Source organism: Gopherus flavomarginatus, chromosome 9 (genome assembly GCF_025201925.1).
Source record: "Gopherus flavomarginatus isolate rGopFla2 chromosome 9, rGopFla2.mat.asm, whole genome shotgun sequence".
NCBI lineage: Eukaryota > Metazoa > Chordata > Testudines > Testudinidae > Gopherus > Gopherus flavomarginatus.
In genome coordinates this window covers 18,691,229-18,710,853 of record NC_066625.1, presented here as the reverse complement: position 1 = coordinate 18,710,853, position 19,625 = coordinate 18,691,229, and the positions used below count along the sequence as shown (strand labels likewise).

The window sequence follows — 19,625 nt, the reverse complement described above, 5'->3', positions numbered from 1 at the left end:
TGGTAAATTCACTGACAAAAAAAATCTTTCTTAACACAGAGTTCAGTCCTTGTAGTGCCTTTCCAGAATGTCAAGTTCAGCAAAACTCGTACCTCTGAACCCAGACTTAAGCTTCTGAAAACCAGGAAATACAGAGCTAAGGTACATACCAACATAACTTTAACTCTGTCACTTGGAGCTGGCAAAAGCCACTTGGATTTATGTGGTGCTCTCCAGTTGCTTTCCTTGGGTCAGGTGTAGCTGTACTGAATGGCGGAGAAGTTTGGCAGAGCTGTCATGATATGAGGTGATCTGGGGAGCCCTGTACCTGTGGGGCAGGGACATGGTCTAAGTGCCTGTGCCTGCCTCTCACTGCATATAAAAGAAAACTAGTGCATGTATACCCTGAGCAATGCAGTTTACCTCATTTGAGCGCTGAGTTGTGTAACATGTCAGCAGCAATGTGAAGGGGTCATCTTGCCATGGAGATTGTCAGCAAGGAGGTGGGATATGAGGGTGTGTGCGGGTGTTATGTAGGTAAAAGTGTTGTGTTATATGGAATCCTGCATGTAAGAGTGAAGGGGTTGTAGAAAGTAGTCGTTAGGACTGTTTCTGTGGGGCAGGCTCAGTGTTTGAGGGCAGAGCAGGGGTAAATTGCTCCTGTTTAGCACAGCTCACCTAAATACAAGTTTTGTCTTAGCAAAGAGAAAGTGTCTGACTCTGTGCTACAGTGATCATGTGCTCTATTCCCTGACTGTGCTGCACCATATGCAAAGGAAGGAGGCAAGTGTGATTCATTCTTGGGGTACCCAGGACTGTGAGTTGCCTTGTTATCTCCTGCCTCCAGCAACTGCGAGAGAGAATTGCAGTGGTTAACTTACACTAGCATGTTAGTCTCCCAACTAACCTCCTCAGGGCAATGCCAGTCCTCACTTTGTTCTGCAGGTTAATAATAGGTGCACCCCAGTCGCTGGGCATTCCCCTGTGATATCAAGCCCCTGTCACGGGCTACTCACAGAAATATCAGGTTTTGAATCCTCAAGGGGACCTTGAATCAAATCATATGGTGTGTACAACTGAGGAACAGCTCCTGTGTAACATCACAGCACTGAGCTATATTTATAGTGGCAACAATCATATGTTTATTATCAAAGGTTAAAAGATAGTGAGTGAGGATAATAGTAACAGAAGGTTACATATAAAACAACATCAGTGCACACTATTTAGAAACTAAATTTAATTTTTACCAGGCTAATAGTCTGTCTAAAGAGCAATTTCATCTCACCCAAAATTTACTTGCATCATTTCCATCCTACACTGCTTGGGATCCCATTTTCATCAATGTAGTCACACTGCTCAGTTACTTCCTCAGGTGCAGGATAAAGAGGTGTCCTTTTATTTTCTCCTTATCCCCTCCCAAAATTCATTGTTTTGTCCTCAAAATCAGGATGCCTCCCCCTGCTTATTCCCTGCTGTGCTGACTCTATGTTGTCATCACATCCTCATGTTGACTTCATATACAAACAGGGCTTCCGTTGTGTTGTCTCTCAGTACTTAATTTACATGTCAACCAAGGCAGACAGGTGAACATACATCCTTTGTCTGGCTAAAACCTGGTTGTCAACTCTGCCTTGATTCAGACTTTAGGACTATATTTTCATTTTGCATATATAACTTTTTCCATAATATCAGTACATACATTTCACAACAATATTAATGATCAGCATGATCCTGGCTTTCACTTAAGACGTTACAGGACATCATTTGTGGATAAGTAGCATGAAAGCATTGTGCTAGCTGTAGTGCAGGGTTTCTCAAACAGGTTGCCGCTTCTGTAGGGAAAGCCCCTGGCGGGCCGGGCCGGTGTGTTTACCTGCCTCGTCCGCAGGTCCAGCTGATCGCGGCTCCGACTGGCCGCGGATCACTGCTCCTGGCCAATGGGAATTGCTGGAAGCGGCGGCCAGTACGTCCCTTGGCCCGCGTCGCTTTCAGCAGCTTCCATTGGCCCAGAGCAGCGATCCGCGGCCGGTGGGAGCCGCCATCGGTCAGACCTGCAGACGGAGCAGGTAAACACACCGGCCCGGCCCACCAGGGGCTTTTCCTACAGACGCGGTGACCCCTGTTTGAGAAACCCTGCTGTAGTGAGTTTGTCAGGTCTGTAAGGAGTAACTGTTACAAAACCGTGACCCCTTTGCTGGTGGAGTTGAGGAGCTGACCCTGACAGGCACAGACATGGCTTCCTCCCACTAAAGCCAGGAAGTAGTGAGGCGCCCCATAACCCCGGGAAACATCATGTGTAGTTAAGGTATTGAGGGTTTCTTAAGGTTACAATGAGTATGTGTGTTATGAACTTATTAGATCATTGCCCTAGAGGGCAGAGTTAAGGTTATATTTGTGTGTACCTTAACTCTGTATTTCCTGGTTTTCCAAGGTTTGAGTTTTGCTGAACTTCACATGCTGGAAGGGCACAAGGTACTACTGGGCAACCTTAACTCTGCATTAACAAAAGGTTTCTTTCAGTGAATTTCCTAGGTTGTTTTAACAAAAAGAAAAATGTTTTATGTAGGAACTAGTGTTCATTTAGGCGATTGTAGTTATTACATAGGCTAAAGCACTACGGTGGCTACTTAAATGTAAAGAATGCTATGTGATTCCAAAGAGCATAGCACTTTATTATAGTGGGATTATCAAAATGGTTGTACTTTGATATGTTTGGAGGGTGGAGTTGCTGATGGGGCAGAAAGAGAAATCCCAGACATGGTCTGAGTCCCACAATCTTAACAATTTTTTATCCCGTGTTGGTTACAGTAACGTTAAGAGAAAACTGGTGTGTCTCCCTCCTTCTTCACCTTTCTCTCCCATTATCCTGCACATGTACCATCATTTCCAGCTACCCATCCCTTTTCCATCTCATGAAGCCATTAGTACTTCAGAAGCCGTTAGCATGTAAAAAATGGCTCCTTGCTGTTTGGCATCCTGTGCTGCTGCGTATACATATCACAGGCAGCAGCTTATTAGGTCTCATGCTTGGTTGTTTTTTAAAACTATTCTCATCAACTCCATTTACCAGCTCTCCCCCTTCCTGCCTCAGGCTATCTGGCATTTATCATGCAGGCCACAGAACGCACTGGCTGCATTTTGATCCTTTCAGTGTCCTGCATCATCTCCTTATTTCCCCTCACGCTGCCTGACCAGCACAGCTGGTTCTCCCTCCTCACAGAGAGGCAGGTATCAACATGAGACCCAGAGTTAAGGAGCTGGGGAGAGGACATCGGAACAGTGCAAGGACTAAAATAGAATCAGTGAGGATATTTGCTGAAGTGGGAGGGCAGGAGGGTGACGGATATGGGGAGGAGTATGAGAGGAAGGATGGTCCAGTGGTCGGGACTTGGGAGACGTGAGCTCAGTTCCCTGCTCCAGAAAAGACTTGCGGTGTGATCTTGGGGAAGTCACTTGTGGTATGTCTACACTCCAAGCTGGAGATGTAATTTCCAGCTCAAAGAGACATACCTGTTCTAGGTCGATCAGAACTAAAAAAAGAAATGTCGCCACAGCAGCGGGAGGGGCTGGTTGCCTCAAGTACATATGTATCGTCTGGGACAGAATCGGACTCACAGCAGGTAGCTCCTTATGCTGCTGCATTTGTGCTTTAGTTTGCTAGCTCAGCCAGAGCTAGCATGGGTCTGCCTGCTCAAGCTGGAAATTACACTTCCAAAGTGTAGACATACCCAAAGTCTCGGGGTCCATCTGCACTGGATCTGGAGGAGTAATTTCCAGCAGGAGTAGGCATACTTGTGCTAGTTTTGATCAAGTTAGCATGCTAAAAATAGCTGTGTAACCGCAGCTGCATAAATGGAGGAGCGGGCTATCCACCCTGAGCACTGGCCTGTCTGAAACCCGGTGCGTGTACTCAGGGCGGCTAGCCCATTCTGTCGCTCGCTTCGCTGCAGTTATCCTGCAACAACATCGTCCCCTCTGTGCTGTGTTAAGTTCTCCATTACATATGAAACATCCCAGTTAGGGTGTGATCACTCAGACATCCTGAGAGAGAACAAACAGCAGGGGGAAGAATAAAGCCAAAGCAATTTTGTATTTACGTTTGAGCTTAAACTCACGGCAAGGTTTTTGCAGTGTTCTCCAGCTGAAGTGATGATAATCCATTCTCATGCATTTAACACACATACAATATCTGTTACCTTAAAGCTAACTAGCTTACTGTGAGCCTGCAGGCAGAGTCACCACTAAAGGCAACCTGAGTAAAGCCCAAGTGCTCAGGTTTTTTCCCCATCCCTTTCCTAAGAGCAGGTTGATTAATAAACAGAAGACCCAAAAAAGGGGTCAATATACTACACAACACTTGGTAACAAAGACCTTTCCTGCTGTCCTCCCCTGAGAAAGGGGGGATACATACATCGCCTCTGGGAAAGCCCTTTCTTGGCTACTGTGGAGAGACACTACATCTGTCATTTCCCAGAACCAGGGTCTCAACTGTTTGCTGCTCCTGCCTACAAGGCAGGAATCTGGTTTCCTGTAGGCCATATATTTCCTCCGAATCATGTGCCCTGCAACCACAACTCCCTTTTGATACAACCCAAGGGTCATAACAGTGTTCTGCATATGTACCCCAGTGCCCTGTGACTGTTACTTGATGTTAGTGAGTTAATAATCCATTTTTATAGATCATTCAGTTTAATGTATACTGGGAAACTTTCATTTTGCTAGTTCTTTTGGGAGGAAATCAATGATTGCTCGCAGTTGCTCAATCAATACAAATTGCACCAATAAGGATTATAATGATGGTAACACCTAGTGCCACAACTGCTGTGAATTCAGGTGTCTGATGAGAAACCAGAGGTAACGTGACAGATAAACATAACAACAGCAGCAGGCAGACACATTGCTTCAGAAGAAGAGTTATTCACTAGGCTCTCATTCAGAGAAAAACCCTACAGGCAAAAGGATTTGCTTAGAAATTTAGTTCGGATCCAGTTGACAAGAAGCTGATTTGCTTCACAATGAGCAAATGCAACGCTGTCTTGGTTGCAGCAAGAAAAGACAAAGAAAATGTCAATAAAAAATTACCTCCTTGCCTGAGGGGTTCAGTGGAATTCAAGAAAAACTCCAATCTGTATTGTTTTAAAAAATTACAAACACAATGTTATGCACCAAGCTAGCCACGCATTCCACTCCTCTGTCCAGCTCTCTAACTTTTTTCCGCACATTGAAGGACCCAAAAAAAGAGTGCTGAAGTTTTAGTCTTTGCAACAGACTGTGGAATGCACAGCCATTAGAGAGAGAGAAATTATACTGGGAAAAGCTACTGAGGAGTCAAGTGTGCACTCAGTGTGGAGAATCAACAAAAACTGAAACACAGTTTTTATCCCGAGAGTGTAATTTAGAATGAATAGACTATATTTCGCACTGATGTACAGCTCATGCCCACCACTGAAATCAGAGGGATTTCACTGGGATATGCTCTGACAAAGAATTTGGCTTAGTGACTGCAGAGTAATTAATTATCAATAGTATGTTATGACCATGACTGTTTTTACTGTAAAATGTATTTTATTTATCTTACACCCCTTGCTTTTTTCCTGTGGGAGGAGTGCAAGGTCAGAGCCATATATACCAATTTAATATACACTATCAATGCCTTAGCTACATATGTGATGCCTCTCAGGAGTACCCAGGATTGCGAGGCACCTTGCTACCACCAGGCTTTAGTGTGAGGAAGCAATGTCTGTGCTTGCCGAGAGTCAGCTCCCCAACTCCACCAGCCATGGGCACCGCAAGCACTCCCCTCTCAGCCTACACAGGCTTTGCTGTCCCTCTCCAGGAAAGCGATGGGCACACTCCAACCTCTGTGACCATCCCCATGGAGTGTCCAGTCCCTCTTCCACTGGCTGCTCACAGAATTCACAGGTCCCAAAGGAGTAGTACACCCCAGCTTGCCAGTTTCATCTCAGGATCACCACTCTCCTTAACACACAGCACTTAGATATGTTTACAGTGGAAAAAAAAATGTGTATTTAACAAAGACTATAGATTTGAGAAGAAACAAGTAGATTTAATGGGAACAAATGGCTACATATTAAATAAAATCATAACAGGCATTCTAGAGCCTAGCCTTATCTAACCTGGTCCTGTAGAGTTTAGCATATCCCCAAGTCTTTCTCCCAGCATTTTACAGCCTAACTGGCTGTGACCCTCTGTCATAAGACATGTAGACAGGCAACTTGTGCCCTAGGTGAAGTATCCTTGATATGCCTCTGTATCCTAGATGTATTCCAGCAATCCATTGTCTGTACTCGTAAAAGGACAGCCTCCTCTGTGCTCGTTGTTTTTTCCTGTAGGCTTCTTTCCTGTTAATTTTTGCAAACTGCTGGTGGCTCTGTATGCAGATAGACTCACATTGTAAATTACACAATGGTCATCCAGGAAGAGAACTGTCTCCTGCCCCCAGCCTGAACTTTCTGGTGAGCTGTTTTAACTTACATACCTTAAGAAGATAGTTTTCAGTATAGACACCTAAGTCCTTAAATATCATGCATAAATATCATATTACATCCTGCAGTGATTAGGATGATCAACATGTTATTGGCTGTTTGTAAAGGCCTCACATGCCATGCTTTGGTGCACTATTATGTAGACATTCGAGCCAGGAGATGCCTATTAACCCCTATGCACCCCTTATGTCCTCTGCCAGTTGGCATCAAGGGGTCCCTGGGTCACAGCATAATTCATCTTTTACAAAAGTTGCCTATGGGAGGCAGCGTGATCCTGTCAGTGAGGAGTCAAGAAATCTGAGTTCTGTTCTCACTTCTGCCAGTGACCAGCTGTGTGACACGGGACAAGTTACTTTGCCTCTTTGTGCCTAGGTTTTCTTATGTCTTAAATGAGGATAATGATGCCCAAACTTGGAAAAACTGTTTAAGATCAGTGGATGAAAAGTGCCAGATCTAAGTAGTGCAATTATTGAATTCCACATCTTGTCTTTTAAACCAAAGAAGAAGCTTTCCACTTTGTGCTACAACAGGACTTCTGTCAAATGGGAAATATTGTTTTATTCTCTTAAGCAGAGTATTCTGTTAAGCAATTTTCTCCTTCATAGATATAACTACTACTACTATTTTGTGAATACCTTTCACATAAGTCCATCTAAAAATGCACTATAAACTTTTACAAGTGGTACACCAAAATTGTATTGCTCACCATTGAAATGCAGCAAGCTACATGACTCAACACAGCAACTGCTCAATAGTGCAGAGCAACACAACAATTTAATGTTGGACGTGCAAAATATCGTGCAACTACAAGGAGGAGTTACAAAGTCAAAATATAATTGCTCAAATTCAAATTTGTCAAGGACCCAGAGATTAATACCCTTATTCCAGCAAAAAGTGCTACAGGGTCTTGCAACAAGTGGCCAGTTCCTTGGTTTTCTGTTGAGTTGAAAGTCAGCACCTCTGTCAGTGCAGTGTTATAGTACTCTGTTTGTTTTGCTCTTTTGCTTAGGCATTCCCTTTTAATTAATAGGCTTACAAACGATCTTGCATATTTAGTTGCTTCCAAAGCAAGAAATTGAATTGTGTGTCCTTGTTTTGTTTCCTACTACAGTCCTCTGTCAGACATGCGCTTCTCATAGATCTGTACGGCACAAGCCTATTTTGTCTAATGGGTTTGGAGATAGGCAAAATCTTAGCTAAAATAGGCTTTCAGATGAATAAAGGAGCAGCATGGACATGAGGCAGGAATTGTGGACACTAGCCTTTGATTCCTGGCCTGTAAAAGAAATCTGAACATAGTGTGACTTTCCTAGCCCTGGAGGGACTTGAATGAGCCCATTTTGTGTTCTCAACAATGTGTATCTTGGCAAAGTTAAGCAAATCCTTTATGCAACACTTGAGTGCTGATGTTACAAGAAGTGAACTGAGAACTGAAAGAAATAAGTGTATAAACTGAGAATTCACAGCTGTAAGGCATCTTTGCAAAAGGTACATAGTGAATATTTTCATAGTGCCAGACTGTGCTTCCATGTATCTTACTCTACAAATCGTCCCACTGAAGTCAATGAGGCATATCTGTGTCTTTCTGGGGGCTGAAAAATCCACACCCAAGAGATGTAGCTGTGCTGACCTAACTCCTGGTGTGGACTGAGCTAGGCCTAGCTGTTGCTTCTTGGGGAGGTGGATTAACTACACTAATAGGAGAACCCAGCCCATCACTGTAGTGAGTGTCGACACTGAAGCAGCAGCTGTGCCACTGTAGCATTTGAAGTGTTGACATAGCCTTAGTATTTGCCTTAAGTAGGTTTATTTTTCTTTTCATTTCTGTTTTATTTCTTTTTGTAATTTCATAGATATGACCGAATATTAAGATTTTGGGCAATGGGCCACATTTTAGTAAGTTAGAAGAATCACAGCAAGGAAAAAAACCACAGTGCACTGGAAGGGTATTATTAGGAAATTGTTTCAGTGCATTACTCACATAAGAGCTTGAAATGTGATTGCTATTAAAAATATGTTTCCATTAAAAATGGTTCAGCCTGAAGTGGTTCCAGGAACCACACTGGGGTCACTCATTACATCAACCCCACCTACACCGTCCAACACAGATGTTATCTTTCCAAGTTCTGGGACTGATACTACCCAGTTTTTGGAGACAGGTCAAGCTGATAAATGTATGGTGACATATCCTCAGTCTTTCAAAGATAGGGAGGAGTGAATTTGTTCAGAAAAAAACAGCCCCAAGTCTCAGCCGTTTCCCCAAATCAAACACTTTAAGGTAACACTTCAAGTCTGAAAAAGTTTGGCAGCCTTTTTTGTACCAAATATTATTTAACTGTTTTCTCCTTTGAAATACAGTCCTTGATCCTCTAGCTTTGATGTGATGATCACAGTGGTTTTCTAGGCCTCCCGTTCATTTCGCTGTCCTCATTTCACCCTCTGAGGGATTCACTCAGTCCGCCCATCTATGTTTGTTTGCTGTTGGGATAGAACCCAGTTGGAAATTGTGGAGTCTAGGCTCAGAACAGAACTGAATGTTGTTTAAGTTCCAGTTCTGAACTTCACTCATTTTATCTGATTCTCTTGTAACCGGGGCAACCTCTTCGGGACGTGGATTGTCATTTTGTTCTGTGTTTGTACAGCACCTTGTTTAATAAGGTCTTGGCTCGTGACCAGGGCTCGTCAAAGCTATGGTAATACAAAGAATTAATGATAATAATACTGCTTTCAAACCAACCTCCTCATTATTCTGATAATGCAGCCGTCTCATGATTTGAGGTTTTGTTTGAGCATGGGAAAACCTGGAGCATGTGAGATCTGAAAGCCTGGGCCCAACAGACCACACATCCTGGTTACACAGCACAATCTCAACAGTCTGGTCAACGCCATGAAAATGAAGTTTAGTGCACCAGTAACCTTTGCATTTTGTTTAGGTCCTAGAGTTACATCCCAAATGCTGTATTTGTTACATGGCTCTGTTTTTTGTATTTTCAGAAGAATCCATGAAGTTGCATAATGGGCCTCCTAAGAACGCATACATGGAGCAGAGCTTCCAAGGCTTAAATCCAGTTTTAAATATTCCTGTCAAGGCAGCTCAAGTGGACCAGGCAAAAAAGAATGCAGCGCTCATAGGTACCAAGCTGGAGAACTGGGTGGACACCTTGGTTAGCAGCATATGGTCAGCGGTGGATGTCTGTAGCACAGGTCCAACTTCCTGTCCAGTCATGCAGGCTTGCAGTCAAACAGCCTGGAGCTCCCTGAGCCCAGACCCTAAGTCAGAGCTGGGTCCCATTAAACCTGATGGGCGTTTGAGGTAGCATCTGATACGTTTGGCACAGATTTTAAAAGAGAATTTAACCTTGCTTATATATGAATCTGACTTCAGGTTCCAAAACCTTGATGAAACATTTTGTTACCTATTTCTCATCTCCATATATAATTTTTAAAAATCTGGCAAAATCTTTGGCATTGTTTCTCCTTCAGATCCGTTGGTCTAAGCTTCAGTAGCACTGTGCATCTCCTCTGTATCTTTTACAACCTTTCTTCTTTCACAACCTTACTTCATTCACTTTGTATCTAAAAGGCTCCAACATTTTCTTCCTCCAATTATGAAATGGTAACATAGCACGTCTGGTATGTTCAGAGGGTAAAAAAGGAGCAGCTGCTAAAAATATCTTCTCTCAAAAACATCTATGTATATTTTGAATATTTTACATTTTAATTATTTTGCTAACATAAATAACCAGAAACTCCAATATATCTTTCATGGGAAGAATGATCTATAAAATATGGTCAAAATGTTTTACAATATGTAAAAAAAATTGGGACACACCCTGACTATTTGTATAATGTTAAGAAATTCTAGGCTTGATTCACCATTGTGTTAACTCCAGTTTCAGACCAGAGTGCATCACACTGGCATAGAAACCAGACTAACAGAGTGGTGAATTAGGCTTCCTCTGTCTTTTTAGAGGTCAGACATTCTCATCTATTTGATGATCTCTGAACAAAATGAGTTGTTATAAAATGTATTTTTTATTTCTATTATGATTAGTCATCAGTCATCACAAGGGCTGGGCAACACTTGCAGTATTCTCATTACCCAAAGTCCAGATTCTTGTCCCCACTGAAATCTGCATTTTAAAAAAATCCACACAGAGCACCATCTGCATATAAGCGGGTGTGCAAATTCCACCTACATCAAGGGGTTTGTGCATGCAGCTTGTATGTGTGGATGCTCAGACCCTGGCTGTGATACTCCTGCTCACAGGGCAGCATTCCCTTTTCCAGGAGTAGCCTGATTGGATTCAGTGGGCCAACTCACAGTGTAAGATTCTACTCTGAGTTAGTCAAAGTGGAAGAATCTGGCCCTTAATTATTTCAGTTTAGAAGCTTTTCCATTGATTTCAGTGGGTGAAAGATTGGGACCTAATTATGCAGCGAGCTGATTCTGCACTATTTTAAGTCGTGGCTAACCTGTCTAACACTAATTGCCTCTGTTGGTCCCAGACCTGCTAACATTCATGAAGAACGATAGTTTTGAGATTGCATGGTACCTCTGGAAGGTTCTGGTGCGTGGCACCTTGAGTGTAATGGAGATTCCTGACTGAAGCCATGGATTGAATGAAGGAAAGCAAATGCCATTCTTCAGAGTGCTTTTATTTTATTTTATTTTATTTTATTTATTTATTTATTATCAACAAGCTCTAATCTTGCGGCGTGTATTGACCCTTTTGACTCTTTGGCAGGCTGTATCCTGTTTTAAATATGGATGTGATCGATCATTTGAACCTGAGTTTTCAACACTGAAAAAAATCCAATTTTAAATTCTGAGGACTTTTAAAAATGTTTTTCCTGGATGCAAATTCATCTCCAGCTGAAGCATTTTGCATGTAATGTGCACTTTTATTTTGTGGTCCCTTGAGTACAATGTACCCGGAAACTTCAAGGAACCTTGATGGGTTTAATTATAAAATGCCCTGTTAATTTAATAAAGTAAGGCGTCCATTTTCCCTTCTGTGGCATGTATAACTTTCATTACCGCTAATGAGAGTTAAGCTCACACATCAGGGAGGAAATAGACCCTTACATCTTTTCATGACCACATATCACAAAAAAAGGTTGAATTCTCTTTTAAATAATGGTTGCAAAATGACCATAAAACAGACCTCTCAATGGCTTATTATATTTTTCTCCATTTGGTTTAAAGCTCCTGCAGTTTGCTTTGGACTTGAAATTGCAGTGTCAGCTGTGCTGGCATTAAGGCAGAGCATTTAAATGTTTATCTGGAACAAAGGTGGATGCATAGGAGGAACAGTTTAGATATTTATTTGTTATGTTTTAGTCAATGACTAATTAGTAGGTGCTGCTTTTGCAGCTTGAAGATTTTAGCTTACTAACTAAAGCTGCCTTTATTAAGGAAAGGCCTTTTCCTCCTCAGACCTCCTTTTCTTTCCACCTTCTTGATTTTTACAGTCTGGGAGCTGTAGTTCTAGAAAAGCTTGTAGTTGTTAGAGCTGGTTGGAAAGTTTCTGTCTAAATAATGTTCCTGTTTTTCAGCTGGCTCTAGTGGTGAGTGTGTTCAAACCAACATTGCCAACAGGTTTATATAATAGAAATACTTCTCTTTCCGTGCTTTTTTAAAAATAATAGTTTTTATCTAACATTCCATCACAAATGTCAAATCTCCAGGGGACCACTAATCTCCTCTGTGAATTTAGGGTTTTAGCCACATTGACCCAGTGGGAATTGCAATGGCTAAAGCCCTGCAGATCAAGTGGAGATTACCACATTCAGTCATGGATTAGGGTATAAATAATAAGATTCATCCACTCTGCTAGTCTTTAGATCATTCCAGTTAAATCTGCTGATGAATTCATGAGATCTGGACTCTTGCGTGCACACTCACACAGAGAGAGAACCAGGTTTTTAAATTTGATACCTTCTTTATTATTAAGAAAGAGTGTTTTTTAGTGCTTTGTTGGGAAGTTCTTATTATTAAATTTCTCAGATAGAAGCTGGAAACAATCCAGTCCCTCTTTTATGGATAGAACAGTAGCTACCACTTGTATCATTTAAAATATAACCGATTCAAAGGACTTTGGTTTAGTTCCTATTTCACAATTTAAAAAAAAATTGTTGCTGACATATAAATTTTATGCTATGTTGTAAACATCTCAAAAGAAATATTTTATAGTATTTTATTTTCTAAATAACAAAAAGAGTCTATATGTACAAGCACTGTAGCAAGCCGGCAGTGCCAGTGTTGCTGTTAAAATACTAGAAGTAAAAATAAAGGGTCAGATCCCTGCCATCTTTCTTAGGCAAACTTCTGTGGATGGATGATTCTGAGTACGGTCTATAGACTCAAGCCCAGCATAAGTGAAAGTCTGACACTGGGCTATGAGTAAAGTCTATATGTGTTTAAAAGCAGCAGAGAGTGAGACTCTTCAAGAGCTTCTCAGTTCATAGCATTATTTGAGGTGGGTGTCAAGCTTTAGACCCAAGTGACCACATTCTACCATAGCTATTAATCTGCAGATACAGAGGTATATAAAATATATTGGACAGTATGTCGTAAAGTTCTATAAATTATAAAGTGAAAAATCATGGCGAGGAAGACTGTTTGCACTTGCGAACAGAGCCTGCCCCAAAATTATTGCTAAAGCAGTACTGCTAAGATCTAGGTTCTGCTCAGTGGCTTTTCTGGTTATAAAATAGCAGGCACTTGATACCTGTGATGAAACTTCTGTCTTGTTAGAAGAGAATAACTTCCACAGATCTTACATTTGGTAAAAAGGAGAATTCAAAGCAGGGAGCCACAGTTTATATGAAACAAACAAGTTATACATGTGTTCATTTGAAAGTTCTAGTAGTATTTTCAGAGCATGCTGGCTAGTGATATTTTATAAGATTCCAGCTGTGACCATATGCCTTCCATGGGGGCAGGGTGTATTTCCATATGCACATATGGAGGGGAGTGTATTTCCATATGCACTGTGTGGAGTGATGTGCTCGTTTAAAACCACACCCCTGCTGCTAGATAGACATGCGACACTTGTACAATCAACCAGCCTGATTCAGGCCCGAAAGAAATGTGGCAAAATGAAGATCTGCATACAATTTTTTATGATTTAAATCCAAAGTCAATCCTAGTGATATGCAGACCTGTTTATGTGGTGATATTGTACCCTGAGGCTAAGAGAAATTAGTTCAAATGACGGTTTATTTTCTAGATCTGGACCAATTCTTTTTATTTATAATATGTGACTGGATATGGAGTAATAATATTTATGTAGTAGGCTTCTAATGTGTGATATTTTTAGTATTGAAATCACATCCTCATTTTTGTTCTATATGGAGAGCTGAAGGGACAGACTATACTAACAATTTTCTCATTGGCAAGTACTACTATAAGCTATATCTCTATTGCTATGTCTAGAGAGCTAGGTGTATACCGTAGGGTATAACAGATTAACTTTCCTAGATACTGGCTTTAACGCAAAATATCTTGCAAATACCATTGTTTTAATGATATATTAATGGTGATCCTGTAGCACTTTCCAAAGGATCAACTACTGTGTATTCAGCCTCTGGCCAGCTTTTACAAATCGAATGGTACCAGCAACATCACAATCCCTTTTATTCAGTATTCTAGGGAAGAGGGCGCTAGAGTCGGTAATTCAAACAAAGAACTGAGAAAATCCAAAGCCTTCAAAAGAAGGTAATGCAGGGTAAGGGAAAAACCGAACCTTAGAATAAGCTTGAGACAAAACTGTATTTCTATATTACAACAAAGGGGAAGCTAAACTTCTTGTCTATTTCACTCTAAGGCTCAGGAGCACTGGTTTATGGGATCTTGGGTTTGACTTTTCTGATTTAAAAACAAAACCCAGGTTTTTATTTTGTTTGGACTTTATGGGGCAACTCTCCATTGATTCCAGTGGCAGCTGCAGCCCTTACACCAAGGTTGAATCAGGTCCCGCAGCTGGGAGCGGGCTTCCCAGCACAGGTAGACAGACACACACTAGCTCTGCAGTGTGGCTGCAGCAGCTTGGGTTAACCACCCATGTTCATACCCAGAGGGTCGGGCAGGTTTGTACTCAGGTTGCTAGCCCAAGCTGCCACCTGTGCCACCACGGCCACAGTGCTATTATTAGTGCACTAGCTGGAGCACATCCACTGTGGGAAACATGCTCCCAGCTGCTCTGTAGACGTGCTCTTAGTTTGAAATAGAACTGTCAGCTTGCCCATAGCTATAATGCCGTGCACCCTGGCTTCCACAGAGTGCCTCTTACTCTTTGCTTGGAAGTAGCCGTGAGAATGACTTCTGTCTTTCCCAGAATTCCAGAGCTTAAAAAAATTGTCCAAACTTTATCTTCAGCTGAGTTGAGCTTCTTCCAGGGCTGAATTTGAATTCCTGCTAATCATAAAGTAGCATTTACCATCTTGTAAAAGTAGGTTAGACTATGCTGTATATCTGTATTATCAGGAGAAGTCAGGAGAACAATGATATTTCTGCCGTTAACCTTTTGAGTGTTACAACATGAAGCCACGTCAGAGTGGCAGTTTTTAAAAACTGGAACAGAAGTCTTTCTGGACCCTCCCCCTTTTTTATTTAAGATTTACAGCCTGACCATTTCAATGTATTACAGAGCTCTTAAAACAAAACCCTTTATGAGTTTACATTGTTTGAGTTCTAAGAATCCTGTTCTTCTCCTGAACCCACAAATGGGAAGAGAGGAGAATACTCCCTCAGAATGAAAGCAGGCCACTATATCATGAAGCCACCGCACAGCTTTTGTGGCTGTAATGTATATCAAAAAGAGAACACATCCATTTGTGGTCACGGGGAGGAACTGTCTTGCCACAGGCTTAGTTGTTTTCAGTGCTTTTAGATTTATTATTAAACAAGTGCTGGCTGTAGATCAGAGAGTAATTCACGCATCCATACATGTTCATATGTTATTTCTGAACATATAGACTGGAATTTTCATAACTCCTCGGAGAGGTATGCACCCATCCCATGTAACCCAACTCCCCCAGACTGCATTGAAACCCGAGATATAAATCAGAAAAGTTCGCTTTTGAAAGCAAATCAATTTGCTGAGTGCAAAGATATATAAAAGGATGCTCTGAAGGTGCTGGTAATCATTAGGGACCATCTTCCCCCCATTCTCAGAGGTGTGGGTTTGTAATGTATCCAGTAATAACAGAAAAAGACAAACACGTCAGGAGGTGGTTAGCAGCTCCTAAGGTTCCTTACTCCAGTTTGCTATGGGGAAGTAACATTTTAATGCATTATTTCATTTCATCTATACTAAAGAATGATCCTAGGCCCCAACCACAGTCCTACAGGTGCTTAGGATGTTATCTCATATGAACACTTCAAGCATCAGAAGTAAAGTAGACTCTGCAGTATTATCCCCTGTCCTCAGGATCCTGACAAGAGTGCTCTCTGGGGGTTAGGATTAGGAAATAGATGACCCAGCATTAGGAAACAATAGGATCAGGGGGATTTGCATTGTTCCCCCGCTGGCTCTGCAGGAATTACCTGAGAGCACAGCCTCTCGCTCTGTTACTTTTCTGGCAGAGCTTCCCAATGGGTCTCTTTTGTTAAAGAGGTCACCAGAACAGCCACAGATACCCCTAACCACAGTGGGACCACACTACAATGCAGCAGTGGCAGGAGATCTGGGGCTCCATAGCCAGTACGTGGCTTCCACATGGATCCCAGAGGATCAGTATGATTTTTGAGAGAGGGCTCGCTCTCCCTCCTTTCATTGGTTAGAGAGGACAATGTGGGGAAAATTCTGCAAAGGAATCCTCCTGAGATTTTCCTGCCCTTCAGCCCTCTCCTGTAGGTTTTGCATGTGAGGGGTTGATCCAGCCTGGAGTATGGAAATCTTGTGTTAAATAGTCTCTTCCATTGTGTAGCTTGAGCATTCACAAACATCTCATTACTATCGAGTGGTGGAAATAATAATTACATTGCATAGCAGTCTGTTAGAAGGTTCTGAGTACAAAGGGAGATTTGAATAGTTAATTGCACAGTTCCACATTGTAGGAATACAAGACAATGGTCCTAATTATCCTCGCACACCACTTTCCACTGGTTTAGCTCCGTTGACTTCACTGGAGTGACTCCTGATTCACAACTGGTGTGAATGAGAGGAGTATCAGGCCCAAAACATTTTAAACTGAAACAACGAGATGATCACGTTAGCCAACGCGAGGGCCCAGGTAGCACTTAGGCTATTTTCAGTTACATGGGGTGTTTTCTATAATGAATTGTGATGCTGTAATACTGCAGGAGCCCTGTTTATTTGGTTCTCTTATACCAACAATAGTGTATAGTTCACTGTTTGCTTCATCTTTGGTTACCTTCTTTTGCCCATGGGTGCTATCACAGCTGCTACCTCACTATGTCTGCAACCAAGTTTACCTGACAACAACAACAACAAAAAAGGTACCAGAAATCTCCTTGAGCTGAATGTACAATCTATGCAAATTCTCTCGCAATTTTGTTACAACTTGGAAGTATTACTTGTAACCTTGCCAAATAAACAGCAAGATATTGTACAGGTGCCTCTGATAACAGAGTAACAATTTTCTGCATGGATCATTGCGCTGCATTTGTACATTGTAATGACTTACTTGTCTTTGGTTCTGTTGTAATTAACACCCTTGACTGAGAAGATAATAATGCTTCTTGTAAGAAGGGCACCTTCAGTTTGCTGGGAATATTCTGGAGGAGAAAGTCAACTGCAGGTTTTTTTTTCCTCATGTTTACCTACAAAAAAGGCCCACCCCTAAAGATCAAAAATTGGATCTTGGTTTAGATTTCCTGGAGCAGATCATATCATTTTGAATGTCTAAGTGTATGTTCTCATTGTGATGTCCTATGAATTGCCCAATTTAAAAAGCCTTACTTTCCTCCTTTGTCTAAATGTGGCCTTAAACTGTAGGGGAAAGTTAGATGTTGTCTCTTTCTCTCAGTCTGTTGTCAACCTAATAAAAGGCACCTTGAGATTTCTGTTGCAACTCAGAGCTGTGTAGCTGTCAGCAGACACTTCACAAATACAATTGGAATTGCTTACAAATGCAGTCTTCAAGAAAAAAAATGACCTTCCCTTTGGGCAAAAGGAAGACTTGAATGCACCTATAAATCTTAGCAAATTATGAGAATTCTCTTTTGCAACATATTATAGCTAAACTGGGTTGTCTAATTGCCTACAAAATGCTAACATCATGATTTTGTGTGTGTGTTCAAAGTATAGTGGTATAGATTTGGTCTCAGTTACACCAGCGTGATCCTGGAGTAACTCCACTCGCTCCAGTGGGACTTCTTTGGAGTTCCTCTCGGCTTTACACTAGGGTAACTGGAGAAAGAATCTGTCCTGGTGACTTTATGTAATTCAATAAAGATTAAAAATCAGAAGAACTTCTGACATTTAGGGCTAGATTTTTAAAGGTATTTAGGCTCTAAAGATGTAGATGGGTAACTAACTCCCATGGCTTTTAAAATTCCCATAGGCACCAATTCACATCTTTAGATGCCTAAATGCTATTAAAAACATGGCCCATTCTGGTCTTTGGATCAGATTCAGGCACTTTTCTTTTTAACTCTTCTCTTCATTGGCACAGAGAACAGTATAGTTTCAATAGTCTCAATATTCCCAGCAGGCTGGTAGTGCTTTTAAGGACCCAGAATATGATTCTCAACCTATTTAACATTGTGGGCCACATCCAGTACAACCTGTATGGCCCTGAGGATGTCACATGGGCAGCAGCTGGGTGCTGATTGGGCCGCACGTGGCCCATTGGCCACAGGTTGAGAATCTTCTTCTTTTCTTCTGATAGTGGTACAACCCAAAGACCACAGAAAAGAGTTTACATGGAAAACATGGTGTATGACACACACAAATTAATTTGAACTAATGAAATTCTCTTTCTAACTTTGTCTTTTTGTTTTTGTTCTATTGATTTGGATTTTTTGTATTGGTTAACGTACTCCATAATAAGTTATTAACGTTCCCTCAGAGACTGGTAGTGATATAGTTTTCAGAAATAACTATTTTGTTATAGATCATAATATGCATAAAACTGTACAGGAATATTTTGTAATCTATAGATTAAAAAAACATGTATATACAGTAAAGTTTAAAAAAAATGGAAATTCAAATGGCACACACTGAAAGATGTAGATATTTTGCTATTTATTTAAAGGAGTATTTTATGAGATATTAAAATGTCTTAAATTGACCGGTAATCAAAGTTCAGAAGTCAGAATGCTTTTCTTGTAGTAGAATGTGATTTTCAGCAATTATTGCACTACCCATTTTTGCACCCTTTTGTCTTTCATTTAGCAGAAAAACAATGTGCCTTAGCAGTATTCTTTGTCTATGGGAGTTTGGTTTTTTGTCTGACAAAGCAAATTTTTTTGCAGAAAAAGAAATGTATGTATTAAATACTGTATTATACCAAAAACACTGCGGTTGTATATAAATGCTTTCTGTCATACTGTGTTTTCAGATGCAGAATTTTAAAATAAAAAAAGGCTATCTTTAAGAATAATTGTGTGATTTACTCTTTTTATCTCAATCTAATTTAAACATCTTTTTTTTAAAGAGAGACACAATCTGGTGATGTTTACGAAAGGACTCAAAAGCAAGGACCTCTGACTTCTAATCCCAGTGCTGACACCAATTCCCTCTCCTGGGTTCAGCTTCTCAAAATGGGGATAATGCGTACTAAGGATATAGGAGTGTTTTGGGATCTGGGTAGTATTTGTAAAGGACTCTGAAGATGAAAATTTTGTGGATCCATTTCTGCAACCCGCACACACACGAAGATTTCCTACTCAAGTAAGCAGACCCATTGACATTAAGAATTAGTCACAAAGGTGTTATAAAACTGGTTAACCACACCCCATAGCACAAATTCCAGCCTGTCATGAAAATCCACCAAGGCTCTCAATATTTAGAGAAAGGGGGAAAGGACTCTACCTAAGCTCAAAATATGATTTCCACATCTTGGATTCTAGAGACACTACAATGTGTCCCAACTTTAGCTCTCCCATAGTTCCCTGATCTGTTGGACCAGCCTATCCCTGGCTTTTTACACAGGTGCATGAGGATT

The 19,625-nt window shown here is 41.2% G+C and overlaps 1 protein-coding gene across 1 annotated transcript in view; it reads left to right on the top strand.

Annotated features, from left to right (window-relative positions):
* The window catches only part of XYLT1 (xylosyltransferase 1), a 328,154-nt gene extending 318,123 nt beyond the window's left edge, over window positions 1-10,031 (top strand). Inside the window, exon 12 of the mRNA XM_050967712.1 lies at window positions 9,480-10,031. Coding sequence (XP_050823669.1) covers window positions 9,480-9,802 — 323 coding nt within the window. The 3' untranslated portion in view covers window positions 9,803-10,031. The remainder of the gene's footprint in view (window positions 1-9,479) is intronic.
* The last annotated feature ends 9,594 nt before the right edge of the window (window positions 10,032-19,625 follow it).